The 15,217-nt window shown below is 35.9% G+C and overlaps 1 protein-coding gene across 5 annotated transcripts in view; it reads right to left on the reverse strand.

Moving 5' to 3' along the window:
• Positions 1 to 1,520: 1,520 nt before the first annotated feature.
• The window catches only part of BCL11B (BCL11 transcription factor B), a 169,498-nt gene continuing 155,801 nt past the window's right edge, over positions 1,521 to 15,217 (reverse strand). For all 5 annotated transcript variants that reach the window (XM_070931551.1, XM_070931549.1, XM_070931552.1 and 2 more), the window contains one exon: positions 1,521 to 3,532. In XM_070931551.1, coding sequence (XP_070787652.1) covers positions 1,521 to 3,532 — 2,012 coding nt within the window. The remainder of the gene's footprint in view (positions 3,533 to 15,217) is intronic.

Consider the following 15,217-nt stretch of genomic DNA (forward strand, 5'->3'; position numbering starts at 1 on the left):
ATAGTAAACATCATATAAGAGAAAGCATTTTTTCCTAACTATTAAAACAGGCTGTCTGATAGGTAGTTAATTTGTCCAGTTTGGAATTGCCAAACACATGAACAACACTTTGCAGAATTTCAGAAATGGATGTTTTCTACCCCAACCTGAGGATGTTAAAAAAAAAAAAAATGACTGGGAACTTTTTGCACACAGAGCATGCAATATGCACGCCTTCATTTCACACACATGGAATGACTCCTCTAAAATGAACACCTACTCCAACATATTCTAAAACAAAAATGTATCTTTTTCTTCAGAGATTTTGTTTACTCCTAAGCAAATTTATGCAGATTTAACCTGATTTGATGGTTTTTCAGTGAATGGCATAATCAAAACATCATTTTACTCATATTGTGTATGCATTTCTTGATGCACACATATACTCAAAAAAGTTTACTAATTAAACTACTCTTCAGTTAAAACACTCACTAGTCTTTTGCTGCATATTGGTATAGAATGGTCAGTTACTGTAAATGTACATATTCGGGTTATCAAGTGAAAATTACCGTGTGCATAATGTGTAATGTGAACAAGGATAAGTGGCATGCCTGCAAAAAAAAAAAACAAAACCCACAATCAAGCTTTTCTTTCTGTTTTGCTTCCTAAGATTGGCAATGAAGCTCTCAGGACCCTGAGTTTCTCCTTATTTAATGAACTGTAGAAAACGGCAGAAAAGAAAATGGATAAGGCATTTAAACAAATTCCCTAAAAATAATGCACAAATTTTGCTATTGCTTTTGTTATTATAGCTGCCTTTAGAAAATTTGGTGCCCATTTTTTTTATTTCTCAAAATGTTTATTTTAGAATCTGTTAAAAATAATATTTTAAATAAAGGCCTCTATTTTAAGTGGCATCATCAGTGCTAATTTTTAAATCCAAATCCAAAAGAAAGTGCTAAAATTTTAAGATTGTTATCCGCGATACTATTTAATATTTCCTAATTCTCAAATGATTTTTTTTTCTTTTTAAAGGACAACAACAACAAAAACATAAAATGTTGGCTTCTTCACAAGAAATTACACATACTCAGCGTAAGATTCAACAAAGCAGCGGCCCTCTAAAATTATAATTTAAATCGATATGTATTCTCCCCTTGTAATGCAAAGAATCTCAGGTTACTATTGGGGAAAACTAGAATGGGATACCCAACAAAATTTTAAAGGAAATCTAAAATAAAAAAGTATTAAAAAAGTACCTGCACATGCCAAAACATAAACAAAAAAACCCAATAAATACAGAAATTATTGCACAGTTAAAAGGCTTCACAATTTTTACTGCCTTAACCAATCCTCAGGTTTAATAGAACTTTGTAGACACAGGTTATATTTAAGTGCCAAATTCTGGCACCTGCCATAGTTACACTAAGATATGTTTATGGAGGCAAGTTAGGTCAGCTTTTCTCAATTGGCAATAGTTAAACTGTACAATTTAAATGTTACCTAGACCCCTGCTTTTAACCCAGTTGGGGGTGGGGGGTTTAACTTCTTTCTGCCTGCTCAATTTTTACATCATTTGTCAGCAAGTGTTCGCCATGCCACTTTTTCATGTGTTTCTCCAGGGTGCTGTAAACACTGAAGGGCATCTGGCAAATGTCGCAGCGGTAGACCTCCTTCCCTATCTGGCCATGCGTTTTCATATGACGTGTCAGCTTACTGCTCTGGGCACATGCATAGTTGCAGAGCTCACATTTGTAAGGCCGCTCTCCTGTGTGGCTCCGGCGATGCACCGTTAAGTTACTGCAGTTCTTAAAGACCTTGCCACAGTATTCACACGTGTCACTCCGCCGTCCTTCCTTTGAACTGGGTCGACCGGGACCGGGTCCACTGATATGAGGGGTGCTGCCTCCGCTCGCCGTCCCACTGCGCCCTGAGAGACCACCATCCAGCATATCACCTGGTGGAGTAGAGAAACGCAGGCTTCCGTTCTCTGAGGAATGCTCAGAAGAAGTTGCAAAGGGGGATTGTCGGGAGTCTGTGAATCCTAGAAATGGATCCTTCATGAAGTGCCTTGATGCTGCATATCCTACCAGCCACTGAGAGTAAACATTTTCAGAAGGTATTATTGTTGCTGGTGGCAAGTCCAAATCTTTTTCTATCTTTATTCTTTTCGAGGAATTGTTTAAATTGGGGCTTGTGATAGGGGTGGGCTTGCGAGGGAATAGCCCTGGGAAGGGTTCACCTGGCCCAAAGTTTCTCCCATTCACTGTCCCTTCCTCAGTGCGGTCAAGTTCTCCAGCTACTGAGTCTTCATCACCTGTGTCTCTCTGGCAAAGGTCTCGAGGGCAGAGATCTCGCTGATCTGAAGACCTTTTCATGAAGCCACCTCTTTTCTGCTTTTCAGCCAGCATGTCACTGTATTGCTGGATGGTACCGAGGCTTACATTCTCTATCACTTTTCCTAGGACAAGGGATTTTTCATCTGGCAGCGATTTGGAACCATTCTCTCGGTTACGGCTTAGTTCTGAATCCATGCTAAAGCTTGACTCAGGTCGACTTTCATTTTCCAGCTCCTCTTCCTCCTCCTCTTCCTCCTCCTCTTCTTCATTGTCTTGGCCTAAAGAAGGATCACTCTCATTCCTGAAATCTGCCTCACTAGATTTTAGTCCCTCTCCAGTAAGTTCACTTGTGCCAGGCTCTGGGGAACTTGTAGCAGATAATCCATCATCAGACCTCCCTGTCATGGATCCAGCTTTGTGCATATGTGTTTTCATATGGCGTTTTAATTTGCTGGCTTGGGAACAAGCGTGGTCACAGAGTTGGCATTTATAGGGCTTCTCTCCTGTGTGACTGCGCCGGTGGACAATGAGATTGCTCTGAAACTTGAAGGTTTTTCCACAAAATTCACAGGACTTACTCTTTGCCTGAGGCTGAGGAGGCGTAGTGCTGCTTGGAGGCATTGGTGGCAATGGAGGGGTGTTCAGAAAAGGAGATTTAGGGCTTGGCTGGAAAGGATTCAGTAAGCGATGCATAGGGTTGCTGCGACTAGGCGAGACTGGTGGTGGGGTGGCATTGTTTCCTGCCAGTTCTCGAAGCCTTCTGGAGAAATCCATCGCTGGCGACTCAATTGCCATGGGGTTTAAACGCATGACTCTGTCAAAGGCACTAGGATGCTGGGCAACTAACCCCATTTCTTCGGCACTAAGGCGATGTGGATCCAGATGATGACGAGGTGGTGGACTGAAGAGGGGAGGTGTATTAGGAAGCCGACCCTCACCAAAGCCAGGATGATCACGCAGGATGGGACCTGTCATTCGCAAGAGACTAAAAGGGTTATTGTCGCCTAGGAAATTCATCAGCGGTGACTGTGCAACAGTCTCAGGTCCCAGAGGAGGAGGGATGGTGATGCGTGGAGTAAGGGAGCTATTTGAAGGGCTAGTTTCCAAGTAGATGCGGAATCCATGTGTATTCTGGGCATGCTGAAGCAAGAACCAAGCGCTATTAAAAGGGTGCTTGCATGTTGTGCAAATATAGCTTGAAGGCTCATCTTTACCTGTTGCGAAAAAGAAGGGACAGAGAAAAAGGGAGAATAATTAGAAAAGTAATCTAGAGAACTGTAAATAAACTTCCCCCCCAACAGTTGCAATGTAAACATATTTAATAAAGAGGAGGCATCTGTTCTTGTTTAACATAAACTGTACATGCCTGAAATCCATCTTCATCCTAAACTCGGTCCTAGTTTATAGCATAGAAGTTCTTTAAAGTTTTAATACCAACATAGAAGAAACCAACTTATATTTCTCCATATTCCAATCCAAGGTTCTACTCAATCACATTTAGCATCCAGTTAAAACTGAATATTAGAATCATGTCTAAATCTGAAAAATTAATCTTGTGTACAAATACAAATCATTCCATCATCCCCTTTATCAAAAGCTTTGATAAACCGATGTTTAAGCTACTATAATAATTGAATAATAGCTATTAGAACTGCATTTGAATTGTGTTTAATGAAACAATCATACCAATTATTTAATAAGAAAAGATCAGCAATTTATTTGCCTTTCTAAAATATCCTTCTTTTTCCTTGAAATATCCAGAATATAGGTTTGACAGTTCCTAGAAAGTTTTATCAAAGGCAACATAGGCAACCTGTAACTCAACATTCATGATTTTACAAAGTATAAAATGGAATACTGGACATGCAGGACAGATTGGCTATCAATATTTAAAATGTGAATCCCTTCATTGTGAAACACTAATTCAGATAAATTCCTAGGTATTCTCCTTGAATTTTTCAAAGCAGCTGTTTTATGAAGAAAAAATTAACATTTTCTAATCCTGGTTTTTTTTTTGCCCCCCAGCAACAACAAACAGGAATGATAGATCAGGAGAATATCATGTTTCTTTTCCCCCCTGACTTCTGCTTTACTAGAAGATAATACATACACACCATAAAAAAGAAACATGGCAACATGATCAGACATACTAACTGCTAATGGTACATGGGCCCTGACATTTAATTATTTTGATCATGGGTACTTGCCCTGAATATGACAAGACACAATAAATGAATGTGAGCCAGTTCATGAATGAAACAGCAAACTGTCTTACTCTAATATACAAGCTGGGAGGGAAGATAATCAGTAAGTAAACCAGACAATTTAAGTACACAGATACTACTTCCCAAAGTGTTGGCTATATTAAGAATTAAGGTGTACTAAGAAATCACAAATGGGTGGAGGGATATTCATGCCTTGAGAATATAATACTCTCATTCCCACCCCCTTTCCCTCCCCAATTTTAATAGTGGGCAAATGGCCATAGAAATGCTGGTATTTCCAAATGTATGCTAGAGCTTTGGAACAATATGAATTTCAACTATAGCTTTCTAGAAGCAATTAATATTGGTGTTATAGTCCAAAATGTAAGAAAGGCCTCTTAATCCTAGCAATTGAGGCATTTGAAAGAGAGAAGGTGTTTTATGCCAATTCTGAGGTTGATTCAACAGTCAGTGCTCCTATTATTATTACGACTCAGAGTTAAATATTTCTTTCTTCAATCTAAATGTGAAAAAAAGTCTAGACCATTAATGCTTCTTAAAAACACAATGGTAGCATAAAAAATGACAGAAATCACAGAGGTATGTTAAAATTTATAGTATATTCTGTCAAAAAGCTGTTTTAACAATACATTTTGCCTCAGCTTATCCATGAATGGATTTTAACAAACCCTTTTTTTGAAATGTGATCTAACAGCAAATCAAGTACACAATCTTACAAAGCCACATGGCTTCAAAATAATGAATGTTCCGCTTCCTTAAACTATTTCATACAGCTAATTATTTTTTATTTATCAATAATAATTTATACCACTTCCCATGCAAATATGACTTGAAGCAATTTACAAATAAAAATTATACAATAAACTAAAGCACTGTAAAATCATCTTAATTAAAATTGGGATGTGGGTAGAGAAAAGGAAAGCAGAAACCCTGAATGAAAAGGTAGTCTTCAATTCAGTCGTATTCCTCCTGGAATACGACTGATCCTGGACCTCCGCGCTTTCCGAAAGGCCCTGAAGACTTATTTATTCCAACAAGCTGGCCTAGCTTAAATGGTTTTAATGGGGTTTTTAAATTTTCGATTTTATTGATTCTGGGTTTTAAATTGGGAACTTTTCGATTTTGCAGATCTGGGATTTTAAATTGGAAATGCCGATGATTTAATTTATTTTAGTTTTTTCTTAACTTTTGTACTATATGTGTTTTAAGTTTGGCTGTCCACCGCCCTGAGTCCCCCTCGGGAGAAGGGTGGTATATAAATTGAATTAATAAAAAAATAAAAATAATAATTGACACCTAGAAATATTGGCTGGATACTCATGGCCGAATGAGTCTTCGATTTTTAAAATCAGCAAAAGAATTTACTACCAGATACAAGGGATGTTCCTGCAAAATAGCTGTTATATTGAATTAAAAGAAAGACTAAGACCGATTCAATCAAAATAGTTTCAAAATGGCAATTCCCTAGCCATTGGCATTTGTTTTCTGCAGCTGAGATTTTTTTTAAAGCATATACTGTACATTAAAAATTCACCTTTTCGACATGCAAAAGAAAATTAATCTGTTTCACTTCTGCTTCCCTTTCAAACCCCACTTATTAAAGTGTGTCCGACATAAAGATATTGGTATGAAAATCTAATGTTGATAAAAATAGGCCTTCTTTCGTTTCATTTCCAAGGCCCTAAACGTTTTTTATTCAGCAGCCTCTATTCACAATGCTAAGAGACTGACTGGGACTCCCCAACTACCAAGGTTCTGACAGATTCATTTTGAGGGTTTTTTTTTTCCTTCTATTTCTGCCTGTTTCACTTTTCACAACCCTCAAAGGCTCTCCTTAGATTTTCCCTTTATTTTATATGAAGTTCTATTTTAAATAAATAAATAAATGAATAAATAAATGTTCATTTCCATATTATCACTTCATGGTTATCTTGCCTCAAAATCGCCCTGAGCAGTGTAAATGCTCACTTTTAAGAACAGAACAACGTCAAAAACTCTTTGAAGATCCACTCTGAATATTTTTATATGCTAAAACTTGCCAAGTATTTTTAAAATGCTCAGATGGTCAGATAGCGCTGTAAAGTGATTGCTATATAGTGGAGGCACAATGCCTGCTTTGGAAAAAAATGTACCGTAAGGTTAGTTTCAATGTGTATCTAAGTTGTCTAGCTTGGCTTTGCATATTATACGTAAGTGGGAAAAAGACATTTGAGTCAATTACATTCTTTATTGTCACTAAGGGTGAATTAAATGTTATGGTGCGGAGGGCAATGTTCTATTCAGTTGGTCTAAAAGGAGTATTCCATTCTTTTGCTCCATTTATCTATTTTCCTAACATTTCACACTTTTAGCATTCTGGGTCCACTGAATGTGATCAATATTGCTAACCCTAAGGTGCCCATTTCTCCACAATTTGGTGTTCCTAGAAGACTGATATTTTCCTCTTGTATACCAATGGTACTCTACTACATAAGGTTTTATATTGTGAGCAGAAGTGTGCTACTTGAATACAGGATATTTCCTGTTCCCATTATACATTACTCAACTTCTAGCATATGGCCATGAGAAAAATGCAGTTCCCCAACATGTTAAACTTGAAGAAAATTCAATTTATACTTCTTTCTGCTTCCTTGCTTTGTTCAAGCTTATTTCTTTTTTTATTGCTATTACTTTTACAATAAATCTGTTTAAATAATGATCCCCATCATTACAATGCACAAATAAAGTAATTCCTTCGTAATTTCCATCTGCATTCAGACTGTGAAAACTGCAGTTCTCCCCCTACAAGTACCCTGTTTTCCCCAAAATAAGACATCCCTTGATAATAAGCCCAATCGGGCTTTTGAGCGCATGGCAATAAGGCCAAACGCTTATTTCAGAGTTCAAAAAAATATAAGACAGGGTCTTATTTTTGGGGAAACATGGTAGATTATAATATTACAGTAACTTTAGTAACAATACTACTTGTATTTTGCAACCCATAATAAAGTACATCTACAGTGACTACAAAGTAACTTGGGCGTCCTCCTAGATTCACGGCTGTCTCTAGAAGAGCACTTGACGGCCGTGACCGGGAGGATTTTTCATCAGGTTCGCCTGATTCGCCAGTTGTGTCCCTTTCTAGATCGGGACTCCCTACACATGGTCACTCATGCCCTCGTCACCTCTCGTCTGGACTATTGTAACGCTCTCTACATGGGGCTCCCCTTGAGGTGCACTCGGAGGCTCCAACTGGCGCAGAGTGCGGCCGCGCGGATGGTTATGGGAGCAACGTGGAGCTCCCATGTAACACCTCTCCTGCGCGAGCTGCACTGGCTCCCGGTGGTCTTCCGAGTGCGCTTCAAAGTTCTGGTTACCACCTTTAAAGCGCTCCATGGCTTAGGACCTGGTTATCTACGAGACCGCCTGCTACCACCAATAGCCTCTCACCGGCCAGTACGCTCCCATAGAGAGGGGCTCCTCCGGGTGCCGTCGGCCAAAGAATGTCGACTGGCGGCCCCTAGGGGGAGAGCCTTCTCTGTGGGGGCACCTACGATCTGGAACGAGCTCCCCCCGGAGATACAGAGGATCCCGTATCTGCCGCGCGCTTAAAACATTTTTATTTCATCAAGCTGGCCTGGCCTAAATCTTCTCCTTTTTAAAATTTTTAAACTTAAATTTTAAACACTAATTTTAATTTGTATAATTATGGGATATTTTAAAATTGAGCCAAATTGTTTAATCTGTTTTAATCTATTTTAAATTTTGTATTTCTGTGTTTTATCTTTTGGCTGTTCACCGCCCTGAGTCCTTCCAGAGAAGGGAGGTATAGAAATCTAATAAAATAAAATAAATAAATAAATAAAGTAACACAATCGTGTATGCAGGACTGATATTACAAATCCTAAACTTACTGTTGATATTATTTTGATTCAGAATTTGGTTACAACTGCAAACAGGGCTAAACAGGAGCAGCATGAGATCTATTATCTCATATTTAAACAGCAACATTTCTGAAGGCCATTTTCAAGAAGGGTTAGATTTTCAATATAATTCTGCAAAATGGATTACTAGGAAATTACAAATGGGAGGTTAGATTAAACCCTCTGGACTGGAGGATGGATTGTGCTTATCAATTTGATTCCGTCAATAACAATGGATATTATTTTTTATTTTTTAACTTTAATTATCATATTTAAGATTTTTGACTTCTATGAATCAGATTTCTACAGAATTAGAATTTTGATTTACTGATCAAAATATTTGTTTATGTATATTTGACAAATATGTATCTTTTTCAGGAAAAAACAGGACATTCAACTAACTGCTTAGGATGATAATGCCACACTGATTCAAAAGATATAGTCTTGTGCTATTATGATACCCTTTTGAATAAAACTTGTTAGATTTAAATCACTCCATTCCTCCAGAAGCTTAAGGTGGCCTCCACAGCAGTCTCTCCTCCAATTTTTTCCCTCAACAATCCTGTTAGATAAATTGGATTAAAAGAGAATAAGCTTCCATGGCAGAGTCTGATCTTGAACTGGGGACCCCTTAATGACTACACCATACTGGTTATCATAAGCTAATTATCTCAGATGCATTAGTTTTGCAGATGACAATATTATTTTGAATTACATACTAGCAGTATTAAAACAAAAGGACAAAGGAAAGGGTTATTGTGTGCACTTAGCTTTGAACAAAGTTCTCTGTCCTCAATCAATTTACCTCTTCTCATTTTTAAACTAGCATTCTATTAACAGCAGTGTCAATGGTAAGATTATTTACAAACTAGACAAACTGTTCTATTTGATTTTTCCACATTTTAATTTCTAATACTAGACAAACTTAGTTAAATGTAAACAAATTAACTGTATAGTATATGAACATATGTGCTATGTTAACAGAATAATGTATGACTATTCATATATATTTTTTCCTTGGAAGAATAATAAAATTAATTTTAAAATGCAATAATTTCTTCAGATAGCTCATATCAACTCCTTATTCCAAAGCATTTTTACACAAAATTCACTTTTGGTATATAAGTATCATCAATGATTCTACAACACCACTTAGATTTCTAACAAACGTATCTCATTAGATTAAATAATGAGCCTCGAGTATCCCATAGCTTAAACCTATACAAGTAATTAATTTGTACATTTGCTGAACCTACCGGTCTATTTTGAAATATATATTTTTTTCTGAAAATAATTGTTCTCTTCCTTATTCTGTGATGGCTGGCATTATGTGCAAAACCTGAATGCATTAAAAAGGTAAGCAAGTAAAGCAAAGCAAAGCACATCCACAGCTCAAGACAGGGCTTCCGCAAACAGTTCTGTTTCTTGCTGAAGTTTTGTCCTGTGCTGGAAACAAGTTTTTTTTTCCCAATGGACACTCCACAAAGAATGCTGGACAAATTCCATCCTTTGAAGTATCTTTAATTTCTAGCTTATGCAACCCTTTTTGGTGTTTGGGGGGCAGGGAGATGCTAGTTCTTGCTTTATTCTGATTTAAATCCTTGCTTCATTGTTCTATTCTGGTTCAACCTGTCTCCACTTCTCTAAACCTAGATACACAAGCAATCAAACTCTTGCAGACAAAGATCTGTTTATATTAAAGATAAAAAAAGTTGGGGAGTTTAGTTCCTGGTGGCAACAGTTGTTACCACTAACTGTTTTACAGGATTAACATAAACAAGCAAGCAATATGGGTTCAAACTCAATTCAAGCTATGTGGCTACTGTTTCTCTTAAGAGTTAAGCTTCATTTAACTCAGTGGTTCTTTAAAATGAAGAGTTATAACATTATGTAATATTTAACATATGTATAAAAATTGTTACTTAATTATGTATTTGGATTCTAAACCAGATCTGACTACGTCTTTGATTCAATAGATGGAAGGTCTACTGGACAAGGAAGTAGAGTATCAACACTGAATATTCTTCAACTATTTGCAACAAAAGGGCTGACTGTGAGCAAGCTTTAGGATGCAATATGTAGAAAAAGCAACCACCATGTAGAATTCTCCTGATCTATTTCCAAATGTAAAGGCTTAAACAGGAATTTGCTTCCATTTGCTTATATTTCATAAAAATAAAAACAGTAGTTAACATGTTTCTATCAAGGTATATAAGCTAATTATAACAGGAAGGATAATGTAGCAAAACAGTGCTTTCAATTAAGCATTTTAATTCAATAATAATTGAATTAAAAGTGTAGTTTCACTTGCTTTAGAATTTTAAAATGGGAATTAGTAGAATTTTAAAAACAGGAATCAGTAGAATTGTGTCAGACTATCTACCTTTTCAAATTTGTAAGATTTCCTGTTTTAATATTGTTTTTAATCAGATATAGGCTAAAGTTGTTAGAGATAAATAAAAAATAACCTAGTTACAAATACACTTGAATTTAGAATATAATCTGTATGCATGTCTGAAAGAAATATACCACAAAATCTTAACTTTTAAGAAAACGTTGAAAGGTTCTTCTTAGAAATCAGCATCAGACATCATAAAAAACAGTGATTTTAATGCTACTTCAGTTCAGCTTTAGAAACGTTGGAAAATAACAATTTGCAAGAATTTAAAGCAAGCACATGTTTCAAAAGCAGACATGTTTCCACTTCCTCTATTGCCTTCATTTTTTTTCTTCATATAATAAGTATTAAGTGACTTCTCTATTTAAGGGTTGTTTTGGGATTGTTATTATTATTAATCAGGGTGGATAAAAATCAATGATTTTTTTAAAAAATCAAAAAGATCAGATTTTTTTTATTTAAATTGGATTTTTTTATTTAAATTGGATTTTTTTGATTTAAATTGGATTTTTTTGATTTTTATCGAATTTATTTTAATAAAAAACTTTTGGTGTAAAAATCTATCGTAAGATAGTTTTCTATTTAAGATACATAAATAATTTAGTTTATTCAGCATGAAATGGAGCTTAGTTATATAGCATGAGGCTGTATATTCTGCAACACTGGGACTATCAATGAGTCAACAGTAGGTCAAAGGAGTAGCAGAGACGACAGTTGCTCTTTAAAAATTATGATTTAAATCGAGTTGATTTAAATCAAGCCTTTTTACTAGTGATTTAAATCATGATTTAAATCAACTCAATTTAAATCAAATCCACCCTGTTATTAATCATCGCACAGTCAGCTAGATATTCAGACTGGGTTTGGCATTTTTGTCTAACTATCAAGTCCTTACCAAGGACCTGGAATAGGCAAATCTGGATGTTTGACAGTGTTACAGATATCATCACAGGATAGAAGCAGTTCCAAGTAAAGCTGTCTTCTGCAATTGACTGACGGCAAATTTGTCAATGCCTATGGTATTCTATGATGATGGTGGTGGTGGTAGTATATTAATGCTCCTAATAAAGATAGTGTGAATGTTCAATTAAACCACGCCTTTATTCAATTATTATTGAATTAAAATGCTATAATTGAAAGCACTTTCAAGACTTCTTTTAAGAAGTCTTCTCATAAGCTGAATTTTTTTTAAAAAAAGGAAAAGCATTTGGTTTTGTTTCTCAATGAACATATATACAGAACTGCATTATATAAAATGGACGCATGGAGGCTTCACTGATCTGAAGTTTTACCAGAAAAAAAACATATCTGATCACCATGTTTATTTATTTTATTTATTTATTTATTTTATTTTCCAATTTATATACCTCCCTTCTCCCTGAGGACTCAGGGCGGTGTACAGCCAAGATAAGAACATAGAATACAAATATTAAAAACAATTAAAAATATATATAAATTTGGCCCAAAAGTTAAGAAGTCACAAACTGATTAAAAGAATTTAAAAATTTCTTCTTAAGCCAGCCCGGCTTGCTAAAAAAGATGGGTTTTAAGGGTTTTATGTTATTCAGGAAGGAATGACACAATCATATGTAATAACTAGTGAGTCTATTTTGTGTAATAATTTGTGGCTATCTTAGGCTGTCATTAGGATAAACAAGATATTTTTCCCCCCTTTCTTTCTAAATCTGCTACTGGTATCCTGCCAACCAAATCATTTCATGATTCAAACATGGCCACATGAAAGCAGTCTTGGAGAATCAATTCACATAATTATAGTACGATGGCTCCATCAAACAACAATTTTAACAAACATATTTATTTATTACATTTTTATATTTCTCATATGCCCTATATTAAGATGACCCTGGGTGCTGCATCAATGAATTTATCAAAGGCAATGTGGAATTTAAAAGGCATCTCCATGACTTACTTGCTCCCATCACCTATAAAAACTGTTCTGCAGGCATATTAATATATATTTGATTTATACTTTTCTCTGTTCTTGACCAGCACTTCGGAAGAGGACATTCAACTTATCTAAAAACATTCTTATCCATCTTGGCATTACCCTGCATGATAATCCTGCTTTCTGTTTATTTATTTAAATATATCTAATTTTTAATCATTTTATGTTTTATTGCCTTTTAAATTGTATGCATGACACGAGGGTATTTCAATTCTACAATTCTCTGTAATATACATTAGAAAAGGTACATGTTAACTACTATACCAATGGGAATCCATAAAACAGTTGTGCTTAATTCTGGTTACAGAATTACAGCAAAGAAATATTGCAAGGTTGATGCAAGCAGAACAGTCAGCACAAATGTTTAAATTAAGTCTGGGTTCACAAATCATTTTAAACTAAAACGTGGTTTCATTGGTTTTGGCTTGATATGCTGTAAATCCCTCATTGTGGCTTAGTCCACCAATCATAATTGATCAAGCCACAGCTTAACATGCTGTATATCTCTGGTATAAAAGTATTGATATACATTGGATCAGTCTGCAGAATTCATGATGCTTTAAGAATTGTTCAGGACTGAAAAAGGATAGGGGGAAATTACAGGAAATGATTTTACAAAGGCTGAGGTACAAACAGTTATATAGGAGCCCTGGTGGCACAGTGGTTACAGTGCAGTACTGCAGGTTACTTCTGCTGACTGCCTGCAATTTGGCAGTTCAAATCTCACCAGGCTCAAGGTTGACTCAGCCTTCCATCCTTCCGAAGTGGGTAAAATGAGGACCCAAATTGTTGGGGGTAATATGCTGATTCTGTAAACCTCTTAGAGAGGGCTGTAAAGCACTGTAAAGAGGTATATAAGTCTAAATTCTGTCCCTATTGCTATATCCCAGAAATATGTATGGTTTTATTAAAGAAAAATGGGGAATCAAGATTTGTAATGGAAAAAATATTGGTAAATCTGAGCATCTGATTTGGAAAATGCTAAAAGAAATATGACAGGCAATCTGGTGTAGTGGATAAGACATCAGGCTAGAAATTGGCAGATTGAGCATTGTAGTCCTTGTTTTAGGCATAAAGCCAGCTGGGTGACCTTGAGCCAGTCTCCTATGTCAGCACTAGGAAGCAGGCAGTAGCAAACCACTTCTGAAAAAGCTGCCAACAAAACTGGACATACTAGTCCAGGCAGACACAAGAAGTCAACACTGACTCAAAGATGTGCACACATGCACACATAGACACACAGAAAAAAGTATAATAGATGGGGTTATATTCAGCTCAATTTATGACCTTCCCAGCTGGCTTTTGACAAGCAAATCCATAGGAGAAGACAGATTTGCTTAATGACCATGTGATTCACTTAACTGGGGTGACTCATTTAACAACCATGGCAAAAAAAAGGTTGCAAAATTGGGCAAGGTATATTTAACAGCTGCTCTGCTTAGCAATGGAAGTTCTGGTCCCATCTGCGATCATAACTCAAGGACTACTTGTATTTCTAAGAAATAACAAGCCTTGTGGGAGAAGACATTACTTACAAGATGCTCACTATTAGAGGATGACTTCTTAAAGCAAGACTTTAATTTCTAAGAAATAATACTATTTCACTTACAAGAGCTGGATTGGAAAATTATTTTATCACCATTGGAATTGTTATCTCTTTCTCTCACTATCTGTTACTAAATTAAATCAGAGCCAGAGCAGGCCATTCTGCCCTAGACCAAAATAGAAGGAAGAGTTTGCACTGGAAACAATCCAGCTTCCTTGCTGTCAGTCCTTCACTGGACTTCTAAATGTTTACAATGCTACTTCTTCAGTAACTCTGAATTATACAATGAACAAAGATGTTCTGAATGTAAACATGCACTGGACTTCATTTCAACACAGCTATGCCATAGTAATGTATGTGACTTCTATTTCAGTTTTTACTAAGTAAATCAGGTTGAATTATAATAAAATTCAATATATTACTAATAAAATATAAACTAATAAATATATTATTTACTAATAAATATAAACCGACATGCAATTTAGGATTCATTAACATATGAGCAATACATGCATTTTTTTTCAATGAAAGCCAATATGCCAATTTCATTAAGGATGCCATTGGCAAAGGTTTTGCCAATTCTGTCAGTAGCAATATCTTAAACTGAAGAACAAGCCAGTCATTACTGGGAGATCAGGGACTCACATGGAATCACATGAAGCATCAGAAAAAGTACAGATGCTCGTTTAGACTTTCACTGTGCATAGAAACTGCTCATGGACAAAAATTCTTATGTTGTAGATGGACCAGTTTTAGATAGAAAACTCTGTCTTTAGACAGAACCACAATATTGTGGTAATTATACAGAGATTGACTAGAGAGAAGAAAAACCATTAAATTTGTGCATAAATATATCCAGCTT

This window comes from Pituophis catenifer, unplaced genomic scaffold (assembly GCF_029215685.1).
Source record: "Pituophis catenifer annectens isolate HBS135680 unplaced genomic scaffold, rPitCat1.0.hap2 SCAF_1, whole genome shotgun sequence".
Taxonomy (NCBI): domain Eukaryota; kingdom Metazoa; phylum Chordata; class Lepidosauria; order Squamata; family Colubridae; genus Pituophis; species Pituophis catenifer.